This window comes from Petromyzon marinus, chromosome 18 (genome assembly GCF_048934315.1).
Source record: "Petromyzon marinus isolate PM22_M1 ecotype Great Lakes invasive population chromosome 18, UKy_Petmar_22M1.pri1.0, whole genome shotgun sequence".
In the NCBI taxonomy this organism is placed as follows: domain Eukaryota; kingdom Metazoa; phylum Chordata; class Hyperoartia; order Petromyzontiformes; family Petromyzontidae; genus Petromyzon; species Petromyzon marinus.
Window position 1 is genome coordinate 5141641 of NC_133684.1, and position 13072 is coordinate 5154712.

At 43.0% G+C, this 13072-nt stretch overlaps 1 protein-coding gene across 3 annotated transcripts in view; it reads right to left on the reverse strand.

Annotated features, from left to right (window-relative positions):
* NUP98 (nucleoporin 98 and 96 precursor) overlaps nt 1–13072 on the reverse strand; it is a 30808-nt gene that overhangs the window by 15700 nt on the left and 2036 nt on the right. For 2 of the 3 annotated variants that reach the window (XM_032956599.2, XM_076067821.1), the window contains exons 4-20: nt 12874–12972; nt 12567–12749; nt 12311–12453; nt 12055–12162; nt 11735–11936; nt 11219–11445; nt 10633–10812; nt 9649–9793; nt 9429–9518; nt 9066–9206; nt 8481–8608; nt 7838–8025; nt 4190–4309; nt 3185–3561; nt 2781–2894; nt 2520–2658; nt 451–628 (exon numbers count right to left, since the gene is read on the reverse strand). In XM_032956599.2, the coding sequence (XP_032812490.2) occupies nt 451–628; nt 2520–2658; nt 2781–2894; nt 3185–3561; nt 4190–4309; nt 7838–8025; nt 8481–8608; nt 9066–9206; nt 9429–9518; nt 9649–9793; nt 10633–10812; nt 11219–11445; nt 11735–11936; nt 12055–12162; nt 12311–12453; nt 12567–12749; nt 12874–12972 (2762 nt within the window). The remainder of the gene's footprint in view (nt 1–450; nt 629–2519; nt 2659–2780; nt 2895–3184; nt 3562–4189; nt 4310–7837; nt 8026–8480; nt 8609–9065; nt 9207–9428; nt 9519–9648; nt 9794–10632; nt 10813–11218; nt 11446–11734; nt 11937–12054; nt 12163–12310; nt 12454–12566; nt 12750–12873; nt 12973–13072) is intronic. The other variant, XM_076067822.1, reaches the window with a different exon arrangement.

The window sequence follows — 13072 nt, forward strand, 5'->3', positions numbered from 1 at the left end:
AAGTAAAATGTATCCACAAATGGAAAAAAAAAATCCATAAAAAACTAAAGCGACGACGGTCCATATTAAAGACAAAAATAATGCAAATGCAGTACACTTAAAACAAAGATCAATGAAGTATAATGATCAGCTTACAAATATTTTTTGCAAGTTTTAGTGGTCGTATATTTTAATATTTCATAGGAACAATTAAATACATAACGAATACAAATTGGTCTTATGAAGCTTATTCAGGACACCAATATGCAATATTCCCTGGTCTATCCAATACAATGTCACTGCAGTGATAGCACAGGCGCACTCCTACGCGTTCGTATATATATTTTTGTTTCAAACCGATTATAAAATCGGACAATCCAAAACACACCTCAAGAGATATACCCAATTTCTCCAACTCTATTGTATTTTCCTTTAACCGTAGCAAAGACACGACAAAAGGGAATCGCTTACATCAAAGACCCAAGAACCGGTCTCGGGCCGGTACTCGCGGAACAGCGCTCCCTGCCGCGTGGAGGCCCTCTCTAGGCGCTCCTCATAGGCCATGCGCATCAGTCGCTCAGGGCTCGTGATATGCCGGCCCGTGGTCTTGTCCAATGGCCACACACCGTCCAGGGTCACTTCCGCTCTCCTGCCATGCGTCAAATCACGGCCACACACAGTGCGATGTGTACGATTCCATTTGTGCTGTCGAACGGCTGTTCACTCAAGTTGGGGCGCCACGGTGGCAAGATGTTAACTACCTCGCCTGGTATACAGGTCATGGGTTCGATCCCAATATTGAAGGCTGTATATTTGGAGTTTGTATGGCTCTCCCCATGGTCACAAGTATTTTTTCTCTGGGTCCTCCAGTTTTTCCCCCCACATTTATATGTTAAAACACCAAAATGAAACCCTTTACAAGGAATCATGTCTGCATTAACCACATATAGTTGTGGTCAGAATGCAAACAAAAAAGACTGATAGTATATGCATCTCTCTGATAGTATATGCATATACTATCAGAGTATGTTTGTTGTTTGCATTCTGACCACAAGTATGTGGTTGATACAGACAAGATTCTTTGCAAAAGATTTCAGTTTGGTGTTTTAACATCTTAACACCTGTTTTGTTGCCAGAAAAGAGGGGAAAACCTATTCTCTCATGTAGTTTTTGGGTCTTTCGGTAAAGTCACGTGGATAGAAAAATAAAAAAATACAAATACTAACTTTTTTTAAAAATATATAGTATTTTTCTATCTATGTGACTTTACCGAAAGACCCAACGAGTATGAATTCCTGCAGTCACAAGACTATTCTCGTGTGTTGAGTATTTAGCTGCTATAAATGTCCACACAAGCCACTTTTTGTTGGGATATGATTTGTGGCCATGTTGCTTCCGAAAAACAGCTATATATCTCAGTGGGCCTTAGCTGGTTTTAATAAAATAGTTTAGTTTTATAGTTTAAGTCCAGACTTAAGAACTTACATTTTCTCCTGTCTGAGACTGGCTTTGTCAACAAAATCAACGTCCACTTTTTTCTGTAGTGAAATTCAGTACCAGAGCCAAACTAAGCCTTTTGTTGAAACCGCAGCATAACAGGGAAAACGTATATTTAGCCTTCGACCAAATTACCATGAATGCATACAATCTCAGCAGACTTCAAATGTTAACTAGGATTGAGCGTGCCTTGGAATACCAGATGTTAGGGGGCAATGGCAGTGCCAGGATTTTCAGGTAGGGGGAGCAACCCCTCCAGCAATTAAAAATGAAAGGAATTGTTAGTAAGGACTTGTCCCTTGATTTTTATTCGACGCGTGTGCGGCGATGGCGCAGCCGTCGATCGAGGGTCGAATTCGAACCGTGTGTTCGGCATCGCGCTCGCTGAAGGTGAATGCCTTCAGAGAAGTCGTGTACTGTATACGCAATTGCGCACAATTCTGAGAGTCACTTAAAACTGCTTTTCCGTTACTTTTTGCCAATTATGGACTCAAGACTATTGTCCTCGCATCGCATAGAGTCCCTGGCACATAATAATATGCTACACAGTGGCAGTGGGAGTCGCAAAATGCCGATTTATTACTAATAAACCCCAATGATCCAATCGAAATTAGGGATTTCGATCGGATCATTGGGGGGGGCACGTGCCACCCCACCGACCCCCACTGGCTCCACCAGTGTTAGGGGATTGTGTTGAAAGGTGGTTGGGAGATGGCAAGAGCAACAGATGATGATTGAATCTATCAGAATGGAGCTCTTAAATGAATAGGGTTCAAGATTATCTAGTTTCCTACAGCTTATATTATACAGATTTAAAACACTAGGTCAAACATGCAAATGTAGAACCTTAATGAACAAATACGATACAGAATGAGTTCAACTGCACAGCAATACTAAACATATAGTTCATACAATTTAAAACACTAAAAAGCAGAGGAGCTCATCCTTTAAAAAAATTCCCAATGCGACAATGTACACATTGAATATATGAAGTACATTTTTAAAATTCTGAAAAGACACCTCAACAAGAAATCCTGTCTGACCTGTTGAGGCCTTCATCACAGGGAGGCTTGTTGTTGTCATCAGGGTACACGATCACCTCCTTCCGGCGGATGTGCACGATCGCGTCAAGGTTCAGCAGCTTCAGGTTTATTTCCCCAGAAAAGCAGATGGAACCATAACCTGCAGACACAACGGATACAGCAAGGTGGATATAGTGGGATACAGGGAGGGCCGAATGTAATAGAAACATTTTTAGTACGGAAATTCGTTTTCAGGATGGTGCGTGTAGACGTTTCACCAACCTTGCCGGCCAATGGTGAAATTATTTACAATGCAGTCTCCGTTTTCGTCTGTAAGCCTTGCCAGCTCGTCCATGGGAGGAATGGTATAATACCCAAAGCGTGTGAGCACAATGCCTACAGGTCGACATGGGAGACATCATAATAGAGGTCAAGCATGAGGAAGGTGTATCACAGTTACACCTCCGATTAGCACAGCTGGCTACATAAGGCATGAAAGAAGTTCAACATATATACAACTGGTATCTCAACATCTGGAAAATTTACTTTTTTTACATTCTAGGAGTGTGTAGTGATAACTTTTGCATAAATCTCTCAGAATGTATGCTGTAGACACTATTTACTCATAAGCAGCGAGAAAATAACAGAAACTGACATAAAATTCATGTATGGATAGGGCAAGTGACCTGCAGGATGCGGCTGCATCATCCTTTGTTGCTCCTCGTCCGGTTCGTAATCCTCGTCATCCTGGGTCAAATTCTCCACCACAGAAGACGACGACTCTTCGCTGCCCCGTTCCCGATCCATCCCTCCTCCCATCGCCCCCCCTTCGGCACCTCTGCTACCGCCACTGGCGCTCCGACCGCGCTGTCGGACGTTCAGCGCCAGCAGAGATCCATCGAGGGAGCCGTTGAGCAGGCTCTTGTGCATCTTGGGCGGCGGGCCCCTGGTGGACGTGCCCACCTCCACGCCACCCGGCGTGCCCAAGGACATGTCCGACGGCAGCTCTCGGCTCACATCTGTGTCGTCAGCATTTGCATGTAGCGCCAAGGAGGTGCCGTTACTGAAAATAAAATAAAAACTGAATTAGTCTAAAAAAAGAGTGATTACATTGTAGACAGGTTACCTTGTGCTTTGTCTAAGGGATTTCCAAAATGACATTTGAGACTTTGTTCATGTGAATAAACTATTTTATTGCCACAGTAAGGGCATATCATAAATGGCACTTGAAATCGTCTTATCATTTTTGGGAACGACATTGGTAAATTTAGCACTCACCTTTCGGATTAACAAAGCTTCAAACTCATGTCAGACAGCCGCAATGCTCACAGCATAGATACGCAACTACAAGCTTTGTTGCGTTTTCCTTTTAAACAAGGTTTATAGAAAATTATTTAAAATTGATCTAATGAGCAACCATTCAACAGGTTAAAATTTGTAGCAACAGGCTTTATTGGATCTATGCCCATGTCTATCAAATATAATTTCCACCTTCAGATTCCGGTTTTACATCCAGCAAACTTCAGACGACTTTTCACCGTCAACATTTCCAGGGTCCATACATCATCGTACTGATAACAATTGTTTGCCAAACCAAAGCCAAAATTGAATGAACCGCAGCCAGCACATGAAGGCCTCTGTGGGAGTCACGCACACGTGTGCAAGGCCGCTTAACAAACGGCATGTTTTACCTCAAGCCGTTGACAGGGTAATCGGAGGGAGGTGCCAGGTCATCATGATCCTTCGAGTGAGATAGCGGAGAGAAAACTGGAGACTGTGTGCTCTTTATAGCAAGCTTCTTGACACTTTTCCTGAAAACAGACACCAACATTTACAAGTTATTTTCTGCAAGTCAAAATGATTATAAAAATGCAATTTCTTAGCAGCACATCTAAATAAAAACCTACTCCCAAACAAGGTACTATTGGGCATTCGCATCTCAAACATGTCCATAAAGCAGCAAATTCCCATCAAACATAAAACACTGATTGCATTGCAGCACATCAGCATCATTACATAAAACATGCAATTACAATAGAACCAGACATAGAAAAACAAGTCAGTCCCACCATAAAGTAAGCGGAAACAAACTAATCAGTGCGTGCCTGTGATTTATTACAGGGCATTATGTGGAAGAGTATCTAGTAGGCTATATATTTGTTTGAATGTTACGAGAATAGTTGGTCTATTGTGTAAAACAGGCCAGACGTTTTAAAAAATATCTTACCTATAAAAGTAATTTTTTGTCCGTCTGTCTGTCTGCACACACCTATCCTTGCAATGATTTTAACTCACAAACTGTTGGGTTTACATTCCAACAAAGTACACAGATACAACACAATAAGCCCCCCAGACGAAAACACGCTATTTGTTCTTCCCCTCCGTCAAATGTAAACTAATAAAATCACACTTTATAACAATTTATTATTACGCTGGCGCCAAAGCATGCATCTGCGCATGCGCAGAAACGCCGAATCGCGGCTTCCCCTAGCAACGCACACGGCAGGTTCTCATTCACGTTCAAAATGCGAAAAATAAACAACAGAGGTAAACCTCAACAGTGCGATGTCCTCTTCTCTCCCCCCACCCCAATGTGTGCAGTTACTACTGTAGAGTCGGTAGATCTTACTACTGTCAGTAGATACTGCTAGTCAGTAGATACTACTATACAGTCAGTAGATACTACAGTGCAGTCAGTAGCTACAATTATACGCTACAGTCATTAGATACGATTATAGAAGCAGTAGATACTGCTATAGAGTTAGAATACTCTTTGGTTATTTCGGTAAAGCCACGTACGTAGAAAAATAATAGATAACGTTACGATCGCCACACAACCAACCGTCTTCAGGTGGGAGTCCAGACGGTTGCTCGTGTGGCGATCGATACGTCATGATCTATTATTTTTCTACCTACGTGACTTTACTGAAAGAACCAGAGTATGGATTCCTGCAGCCACGAAAACGTCAAGTCAAGATTATAGAGTTAGTAGTTACTTCTACGGTCAGTAGATACTACTGTACTCAGTAGATACAACTACAGAGTCAGTAGATACTACCGACTAGCTTTTGTATGCAGGGTGTGTAGCGAGGGAAAAAAGTATTTGAGCCCCTGCTGATGTTGTACGTTTGCCCACTGACAAAGAAATGATCAGTCTATAATTCTAATGGAAAGGTTTATTTGAACAGTGAGACATAATAACAAAAAAATCCAGAAAAACGCATGTCAAAATGTTATAAATTGATTTGCATTTTAACGAGGGAAATAAGTATTTGACCCCTCTACAAAACATGACTTAGTACTTGGTGGCAATCACAGAGGTCAGACGTTTCTTGTAGTTGGCCACCAGGTTTGCACACATCTCAGGAGGGATTTTGTCCCACTCCTCTTTGCAGATCTTCTCCAAGTCATTAAGGTTTCAAGGTTGCCGTTTGGCAACTCGAACCTTCAGCTCCCTCAATAGATTTTCTATGGGATTAAGGTCTGGAGATTGGCTAGGCCATTGTTGCCTTGGCCGTGTGTTTTGGGTCATTGTCATGCTTGAATACCCATCCACGACCCATTTTCAATGCCCTGGCTGAGGGAAGGAGGTTCTCACCCAAGATTTGACGGTACATGGCCCCGTTCATCGTCCCTTTGATGCGGTGAAGTTGTCCTGTCCCCTTAGCAGAAAAACACCCCCAAAGCATGTTTCCACTTCCATGTTTGACGGTGGGGATGGTGTTCTTGGGGTCATAGGCAGCATTCCTCCTCGTACAAACACGGCGAGTTGAGTTGATGCCAAAGAGCTCCATTTTGGTCTCATCTGACCACAACACTTTCACCCAGTTGTCCTCCGAATCATTCAGATGTTCATTGGCAAACTTCAGACGGGCATGTATATGTGCTTTCTTGAGCAGGGGGGACCTTGCGGGCGCTGCAGGATTTCAGTCCTTCACGGCGTAGTGTGTTACCAATTGTTTTCTTGGTGACTATGGTCCCAGCTGCCTTGAGATCATTGACAAGATCCTCCCGTGTAGTTCTGGGCTGATTCCTCACCGTTCTCATGATCATTGCAACTCCACGAGGTGAGATCTTGCATGGAGCCCCAGGTCGAGGGAGATTGACAGTTCTTTTGTGTTTCTTCCATTTGCGAATACCAACTGTTGTCACCTTCTCACCAAGCTGCTTGGCAATGGTCTTGTAGCCCATTCCAGCCTTGTGTAGGTCTACAATCTTGTCCTTGACACCCTTGGAGAGCTCTTTGGTCTTGGCCATGGTGGAGAGTTTGGAATCTGATTGATTGCTTCTGTGGATAGGTGTCTTTTATACAGGTAACAAGCTGAGATTAGGAGCACTCCCTTTAAGAGTGTGCTCGTAATCTCAGCTCGTTACCTGTATAAAAGACACCTGGGAGCCAGAAATCTCTGATTGAGAGGGGGTCAAATACTTATTTCCCTCATTAAAATGCAAATCAATTTATAACATTTTTGACATGCGTTTTTCTGGATTTTTGTTGTTGTTATTCTGTCTCTCACTGTTCAAATAAACCAACCATTAAAATTATAGAGTGATCATTTGTCAGTGGGCAAGCGTACAAAATCAGTAGGGGATCAAATACTTTTTTCCCTCACTGTAGGTATATATGCCTACGGGGGAAGGGGGTAAGAATATTTTTGGAAGGGGGGGGGTCGACAATTTTTGGAAACCTTTTAGATCAACTATTCACCCCCCACCTTTATATTACTCTTTGATTCAGGACTTCTGCAAGCCTCTTATAATTTTGACGGACAAATGGACAGAAACGGAATGCTGGGCTTTCACAATAGCTTAGCATTTTGTCTATGTTATGTTTGTAAGAGAAGACAAGTTTTGAAATATATGTTTCCCCCAGGCAAACCCAGATACTTCCTGCTTGTGGTTAATAAAAATGAAACATGTCTTTCCTAATAACTGATAGCAAGTTCCAGGAAAACATGCTGAGTTCAATTTAAACACAAAACGGATGACATCAGCCATGTGCAAACACTATCCAGGATTTGTTACCGTTAGCCAGTTCCAGAGTAGATAAAATTGTTCTATACGCTTACAAAGCATATACATAGTTCTTTCACGATAGCCTACATTCTTGCAAGAATGGCACAAATGTACTTATTACTATATATCTGTCTGGGATGTTGTGGCACACAGCAAGTTAAAAACAACACCTAAACTATTTTTATTTTACCAGTTTAGGCCCACCGAGCTATATAGCTCTTTTTCATAATCAGAAGCCACCTGGCCACAAATGATTTGTAAACAAAGTGACTAGGAAATTTAAAGCAGTCGCCAAAATACTCTCAATGCATGTTAAGACAGACCGCGGCATGAACGTGGCGTTGCACAGCGCGGCGTCCTCATCGTCCAGTCCGTCGAACAGCTGTGCTTTTGCCGATCCCGAAGAGCCGAGCGCCTTGGGTCGCAGACGCGCCGCCGGTCGAGGCGTCAACCGGTAATGTGTGGGAGTGGAGAATGCCTTCTGGGCCTCCGGGTTGGTCGGTTTCAGCCGCTGTAAAAAAATAAAACGGGTGATCACTTTTTTTTGTCCACAAAAGGTTTTTGGGTTAGATGCCGTAAATGTCGTTAAAAAACCCGCGACCACCCAACACAACCAATTAGTAACGTTTGTCATGTCCATAAAACATGTCAATTTGTTACTAGTTTGGCACACCGGTGTCAGAGTAAACCCCATTTACCATTCGAGTACAACGTTTCGCTGGTAATTACAACTAGCCTCATCCGGTGACAGCCAGAGTTGTAGAGAATTCCTCCTGTTTCGGTCTTAAATATTTGCTATACTCATGCCTTCTGGAGCATTATGGGTAAAATAATAAAAACGCAGAACTTTACTCATCTCCAGGTAAAAGAGTATTAAATATCAAGCATGCAATACTTAGAGCGCAAATCAAATAGGCCCAATGCCCTTCGCTGGTTTATGAAAGTAATCGTTTAAATGTTTAGCACCTCTTCTTTCTTCTGTGGGTCTGTGACGATATTGCGAAAGAGTGGAGAGTCCCCGAACGGGTTGTACGCCAAGGCTGTGATTTGGTTCTGGTGAATGACAGCCTGCGCCGTCCCAGCCTGTGTGGCCCCTGCAATGCACAACACAGTGCACAGATGTCACTCGGTTAAACCAACCGGGCAGAAATATGCACGAGCGAGCACATGGAGGAAACGTCACTTGCAATGATGGGATGGAGCAAGATGGGTTATCGCAATGTGAGAGATAGCAATGGCTTGGGAAAGCCTTCATCAGCATGAGATAAATCACGGCTCATGATGACAGTAGGGATGTAACATTACATCAATCATCAAATGACCGATTAAAATTACTTGATTCTTACACTCATGATACACGCATCAAATCGCGTGCAAGAATACATTGTTTAACAAATACTTTGAAAAATACTTAATGTTATGCAAACTGGTAAAAACAAGACTAAGAATTGCCGAATCAAAATTCAACTCAAATTGTAACACTCTAATTATTTGCTGGGTGGTGTGAGAGGGGCGAATCCTTACATGCATAATTTAGAGGTTAATGCGTACCCAAGGTACCCTGCGTTGTTCCGAAACCCGTGGAGGAACCAACGCCACCAAAAGGAGCGGTGGACAAGGAGCTGACACCCAGACCTGTTCCCATGGTAGGCTGGCTGTTTCCAAAGAGAGATGGCTGTCCTGTTCCAAGCCCTAAAATAAAAAAAAAATTGTCTAAAACGCCTTATAAAAAATAAAACTTATAAATGTTCAAATGGATGTTAACATTTTTATCATTACGAGACTAAAAAGCAATTATTAAAATGCAACACACATGCAATTAACCGAGCAATTCCATTGCAAGACAATTTAAAATATATTCCTGTTAGTAAATCTCTGCGAGATAAAAATGTAAAATGTACTTAAATAACATACCAGAACCAAAGGTGGAGCCAAGCCCAGCTCCTAGACCCCCTGTAGTAATTTTGTTTCCAAACAGACCGCCAGTGTTTGCACTGCCAAAACCTACAGCAGAGTCAATCATTTGTCGTTTAACATTCGGCATGGAAAAGCATTTAATAGGTTAGCAATGGACTTCCATGGCAATCACATTTTGCAAACCCAAATGCTAAAATTTAAACAATGTAATTCTCACCAAAGCCCGTAGCATTGTTGGTGGCACCAAGGGAGAGGCCACCCGGTTTGGCTCCAAATAGTCCTCCCCCAACTCCGGTACCAAATCCTGAGGCAGTGCTGGTAGCTGGAGCAGCAAATCCTGCTGGCTTGTTGCCAAATAACGTCTTAAAAAACACAACAAAAATAAACAGGAAGCCGTCAATGATTAAAATCTTGATTTGAAGCTTTCGTGACTGCAGGAATCCATACTCTTTGGTTCTTTCGTAGGTACCTACGTGACATCTTATTTTATATTTATAGTGTCTTCACTCAAGGGTGAACAACTTAAGAAGTAATAAAGTATTAAAGCTTACGTGACTGCATAAAATTACTCATTGGTTTTTTCGGTAAAGTCACGTATGTAGAAATACAATAAAATTATATTAAAACAAAACAATCACGACGTTTCGATCACAACACAAGCGATCTTCATCAGGTGTCAAGAACAAATCATGGAGGTAAATACAACAAAAAGATGAGACGAGAATTCAACAAACCTGAAATACATTATGTGAAGCACAGCCAGTCAGGCCAACAACACAGTTACACTTCCTGGCGGACCACGAATTTCAGAAGAGTGTTAAATTTCGTGTTCAAGTCTTGTATATATATTTCTACTGACCGTGTACCTCATATTTTTTCACTCTGTCTATGCTGGTATGTGCAATCCAGAGGTTGAACACGAAATTTAACACTCCTGAAATTCGTGGTCCGCCAGGAAGTGTCTAACTGTGTTGTTGGCCTGACTGGCTGTGCTTCACAATGTTTTTCAGGTTTGTTGAATTCTCGTCTCTCATCTTTTTGTTGTATTTACCTCCATCATTTGTTCTTGACACCTGATGAAGATCGCTTGTGTTGTGATCAAAACGTCGTGATTGTTTTGTTTTAATATAATTTTATTGTATTTCTACATACGTGACTTTACTGAAAAAAACAATGAGTAACTTAAGAAATGTATACTCACCGCTCCAGTCGCACCAAAACCAGAACTCTGTTGAGTGGCACCAAAGAGTCCAGTAGAAGTGGGGGCCGCCACACCAAAAGCCCCTCCTGTGCCAAATCCTGCGCCAGCCGTGGCTGTGGTCGCTGTGCCGGCCCCAAAGAGCCCTCCCGGGCGTGACGCTCCCACAGCGCCAAACAAACCCTGCCAAAGATAGGGAGCAATAGGAGAAGAAAATAAAACACATGCCGCCATCTACATGGGATGTTGCCTTGGTATAAGGGATAACACATACTGGGGACTTTAAATCCAGAGGCTGCGGATTCGATCTCCCGATGCAGCGATTGACACAAAAGGCAAGTTTCATAAACTCCCCTTGCCTTTGCGTGTGACAGAATAAAGTGGGTATTCCCATCTTTTCCAAAACCTGGTCAACATGGAAGAGTATGCCAAAAATACCCTCTGTAGAGGGGACACTACATGGAGCAGGATTGCACCTTCACATTTTCAACTACATGAGAATTTTTAAATAAATATTTTTTTAAAGAGCCGTGGACATTTTAAAGCGGTAATAAAATTAACTTTAAGTGAATGACCGAGACAAACTTACTCCTGTCGTGGCGTTGGCCTGGCCAAAAGGTGTGGCGGTGGCAGCCCCACTAAAAGAGAATCCGGAGGCCTGCGTGGTGGCGGTGGCCACTCCAAATGGCTTGCTGAACACGCCCGTGGCGACCCCTCCCGTGGCTCCTCCTGCGCCAGCAGCCGCAGCCCCAGGCTGGGCCTGAGTGTTGCCAAACAGGCCGCCTCCCGTTGACGCTGATCCGCTGAACGCTGCCCCTGCACACCACATTATATGTATGTTTAAAACATAGCTTCTCAGCAGCAGAAATACACAACCGCATTTCTAAAAAAAAAATCTTAAAACAAAAGAGCAGTTTATTATTGCAAATTAAATATTGAAATATAATTTAAATAGTCGAAATATGACCAAAGCTCAAGTCGCTGTACAGAAATAGTAGGAATTTATTAAAAGGCAATGATCATAGGAAAAGGTAAAAAGGAAAGTCTTGAGCCAGGACTTGTACAGGGAATATAATTAGTTGCATCAAAAATACTAAGTCCATACCTGTGCCAAACGCGTTGGGCTTGGGCTGGCCAAACGCAAAGCCAGTGGCTGCTGCTGGAGCAGTAGCTGCTGTTCCAAAGAGACCACCCGTCTGATTGACAGGGGTGGCAGCCGCTCCAAACAAACTTCCTGTGGCTGCTGCCCCCAAAGCCCCAGGCTGCAATCCCTTGCGATTATCCGTATAGTCCTCCAGGCGTAGCTCCTAAAAGTCAGGGAATTTGGTGAGTAAATGTGCCCAATACATAAGGAGACACTAGTTATGATCAGGCAGATGTTTAAAAAGAATGCAGAAATTTACAACCAGAAACCACTGGGTTTACCTCAAGCGACTTGGTCTCGTATTCCTTCATAGCAGTGATGCACTGGTGCTTGGTGCGGATGGTGGTGCTAGCTCCATTCTTCATCATCGTGTCAGTGCCCTCGACCGGCTATGGAGAGCAAAGCCAGGTTAAAAGCACAATTGAAATGTTTATATTGACACTTCCAAAACACTTGTTCGTTTATGCCACATAGTTACAATTGAACAGACATGGATTTTGGTGCAACTTTTAAACAAATGATGAAGGCTTAACTTACAATGAACTTTATTGTTGTTCCTTTTGTGGCTTGGGCACTGAACCCTCCAAAAGCTCCTCCAGTGGCTGTGTTGGCTCCAAATTGGGTTACTGTGGCAGTGGTAGTGCCAAAAAGCCCACCGCTTCCTGCGTTGGCTCCAAACCCTATATAGAAACAATAAATGAAAGTCCTCCAATTAGCACGGTTGGCTTAATACAGTGCGAAAGAAGAAGTTATATAAAGGACACCTATTTTTAATGTAAACATAGATGCACACCTCCAAAGCCAGCTGGCTTGTTCTGAACAAATCCTCCGGTGTTTGCTGCATTGTTGGTCTGCGGTGTTGAGAAGAGGCTGGAGCTGAACGGATTTCCAGCAGCGGAGGTAGCAGCGCCAAACCCAGATGTGCTGGTGGCATTTGCAGGTGCCTGTCCGAAAGCACCTGCACCGAACAGCCCGGCTGCATACACAGAAAAGGGTGGAAATTACACCCCAAATAGCTTAGAAACACAGGACTGGAGTCGTTACATTATAGCAATTCTAATCTGAATGCCTCAATTCAATCAAACACAACCATTTCTTACCTGGCTTTGTTTGATTGGTGCCCCCAAACATCCCTCCTCCGGCAGGGGCTGCGCCAAACCCCGCTGCTCCAAAACTTCCAAAGCCCCCTGCATTAGAAGCTGAAGGGAACATGAAAACACTTGGGATAAAGTAATATTAAAAACATATGTTATGAATTTTCAAAAATACGCAATCCAAGAGAGTTCGGTACTTTAGTTT